General features: G+C 46.2%; 1 protein-coding gene across 1 annotated transcript; it reads left to right on the forward strand.

Moving 5' to 3' along the window:
* The first annotated feature begins 1,235 nt into the window (after positions 1-1,235).
* Positions 1,236-3,033, forward strand: CARTPT (CART prepropeptide). The gene is made up of 3 exons (XM_027864151.1): positions 1,236-1,392; positions 1,863-1,942; positions 2,926-3,033. The coding sequence occupies exons 1-3, from the start codon at positions 1,236-1,238 to the stop codon at positions 3,031-3,033; spliced, it is 345 nt and encodes a 114-aa protein (XP_027719952.1).
* Positions 3,034-3,253: the final 220 nt, after the last annotated feature.

Genomic DNA, 3,253 nt, shown 5'->3' on the forward strand with positions numbered 1-3,253 from the left:
CTATCTCTGTGCTTTTCTTTTTTTCTTTTTTCTTTTTTAGGGAGGACTAGAATAACAGAGACTGCTATTTGATGATATGAAAAAGTAGGGGTAATACTACCAAAGACTGGACAGAGTAACTGAAAAAAGGGAAGTAATAGAAAGCTGGAAATAATTGAAGGACTGAGAACCCCTTTTAGGAAGACTAAGATTATCAGCGTGGATGGCAGGATCCTTGAGTCTGAGCCCTTTGCCTCTTTCCTCAAATCCCACTTCTTCTAATGCAAGCTTCCCCACAAATCACTTACATGCCTCATTCCCTACTGGATACTGTAACCCTGGGGACACTTCTGGATATGGGAATTTCATGACTTTCACTTTCAAGACTGCTGTCTGTGTACCTGAAATACCCTGAAATTTCTCTCAGAATCTAACATCCCTTAGGGAAATTCAGAGCACCCTGTATAGACCAGATAAGAATTGAGTTGTATGGCTGCAAAGAATATTGCAAGTCTATTTTACCGGCAATTTATCCAGTATCACACACACCTCAGTAGCACACCTATCTATGGAGCGGAGGAGACACCTCTTTTACTTTTCTGTCCCCTTCACTCACCCTTCTCTCCTCTCTCCCCCTGCCCCGGTCATCCCTCCAACATAGGAACAGATCATTTAGCATAGTACTCTAACTGTATCAGGTGTTCAATAAACCTTGCTGACTGAACGACAAAACATCTTTTTTCCTTCCCTACAAGCTAGGAGATATAGGGGTTGTAGCTGGAGAATATTGTAGTGCTCCCTTGCTAAGTGAAGGAGACTTGTGACTGTTCTTTACCCAGAAGATTTTTTCCATTTCCTTATCCTCTGCCCCCTGGCTTCCGACTGCGACCCCAGCAGGAGTGCGGCGCTCGCTTGCAGTATTTCTGTCTGGAGCCTTGAGACAGCGGGTCCTCTCTCTCTCTCTCTCTTTCTCTCTCTTCCCCCCCCCCCCCCCCCCCCCCCCCCTCCCCCCCCCCCCCCCCCATCGCCCGCCCTTTCTCCCGCCCCACTTCAGCTGTGCGCAAAACCCCGGTTCCTGGGCTGCTTAGAACCCGGGGGGCATTGACGTCAAGCGTCGGAGAAGCGCTGCCGACAGACAGGTGACCCAGCCCCTCCGCCCCAACCCCCCTTCCTCTTCCTGCCTCCCTCCTCCACATTCGAGTGTGAGATTTTGTATAAAATCCGAGGGTTCATAAGGTGTGTAGGACTTCAGCACCATGGAGAGCTCCCGCCTGCGGCAGCTACCCCTTCTGGGTGCAACCTTGCTACTGGTCCTGCTCGGGGCCAGCTGCCAGGAGGATTCCGGGTTGCAGCCTAGAGCCTTGGATATCTACTCCACTGTGGAGGATACTTCCCATGAGAAGGAACTGGTAAGTGTTTTCTTCTCTTGGTCTCCTGTCTCCTGTCTCGACTGCCCCGTGGTCTCTATGTTCTACTTCACTGGCTATCCCTCCCAGTACTAGCAGACGGATAAGTGGCTTACTAAGTACTTTAGGCACCTAAGTGTAAAACCGAGTATATTGGGCTGCACAGAGGACGTTGTTGGACTGAATAAGAAACGTCCCGTACGCCAGAACTGCACTTGTGAAGGAGGGGTGGGAGTCCAAGGCTTTGACTGATGTTTCTGAATTCTTTGCTCCGGAGTGCCAGCCATCATTTCTCAAAAGAGCAATCCTGGCTCTCTTCCCGACCGAGTCCTAGAATAAAGCCCTCGTTTTAGAGTCCAGGTGGGGAGGTACCTGCAAGCGCCGCCTTGGAACTAGGGTTTTAACTTAAGCTAGGTCCGGGCGCAGATAGCCGCTTCCCGACCCGCCCAAAGTTGAGAATCTGTGTGTTGCAGATAGGAGCACTGCAAGAAGTTCTGAAGAAGCTGAAAAGTAAACGCATTCGGATCTACGAGAAAAAGTATGGCCAGGTCCCCAAGGTGAGCTGGTGAGGATTTTCTCCCTATTGCCCTAGCCTCTCCCCACGCAGACACATTTGGTTTCTTGGGGTTTGGGAGGAAACACACCTTGGATCCTATGTGCTGTTGGCTGCTCTGATATTCCCCTGCCATAGTAAATCCTTGATTGCATTAAAATGTTAAATGACTCAAATTGTGGTGGGCTCCAGAATCAAGTTCCTTTTGCATTTCTCTTCATTCCCACCACTCAGTCTTCTCTATTGTTTTCTGAAAAAGATCTCTGTCTTATCCCTTAGCCCCACATAAATGTGATGAGCGGATTCATTTGTTTGAAAGAAAGGACAGTCCCCTATAGGGGTGGAGAGGAGGGGAAGAGGAGAGGGGTACAGGTCTGTGAAACGGAGCGTTTCCTATAAATACCTACTTGTTTTTGATCCAGGGAAATCCTTTTTTAGCTAATTTAACCTTTCTCATTACTACCGTTTCCCCACTACCCTTCTAGTAGAATTTCTTGTTTAAAAAACGGTTTGACTTTCCAATGCTAAATAAATGTTTTATGTATGATCTTTGGAAAGTTTAGGGAAGGAAACCTGGGAAAGGAGCAGAAGGAGGTTATGGAGAAAGGGAAGGGATTGTGAGATGAGAGAGACTGTAAATCTGAAACAACATCTCAGTATATAACTTTTTCTGACTGAAGAAAGGAACTTGTACGTCTCCCCCCCCATTATGGTGGGCAAGAAAAGGATCTGAGAAATGGACCTTTAGCTGGTCAAGTGGGTACAAGTGGGTACAAGAAGTACCCAGTTATTTACTTTTATTTGTTCTCATGCTGAAATTGTACCTCTATGTTTTACCATGTCTACAACAATCATATTTATACATTTTAGAGAAAGTTCTGTTGCACATTTCAGTGTATGGAAGTCTTACATGATGTGGCAAGATGAGCTGTGACTTATCTCACTTTTTCCATGGTGTAAATTAAAATGTTGTGTTGTTTTTGACAGTGTGATGCTGGAGAACAATGTGCAATAAGGAAAGGAGCCAGAATTGGGAAACTCTGTGATTGTCCTCGAGGAACTTCCTGCAATTCCTTTCTCCTGAAGTGCTTATAAAGAAGCTTCCCAGCCACTCATTTCCCCCACTTTTCCACAAAAGGACCACACACCCATCTCTTGGGTTTGACTGCAGAATCACACTAAGCCTGCAGTCTCACCTGAAGATGGTGAAAATTTTTCCTTGCAGTTTACAGTTATGAGAATATAGTAAGAGTTATTGTGTTGAAAGATAAACCATGTATAGTGTTAAAACATCTGTATTCTCTCTCCACTTCAT

Source organism: Vombatus ursinus, unplaced genomic scaffold, assembly GCF_900497805.2.
Source record: "Vombatus ursinus unplaced genomic scaffold, bare-nosed wombat genome assembly UNPS02014774.1, whole genome shotgun sequence".
Lineage (NCBI taxonomy): Eukaryota > Metazoa > Chordata > Mammalia > Diprotodontia > Vombatidae > Vombatus > Vombatus ursinus.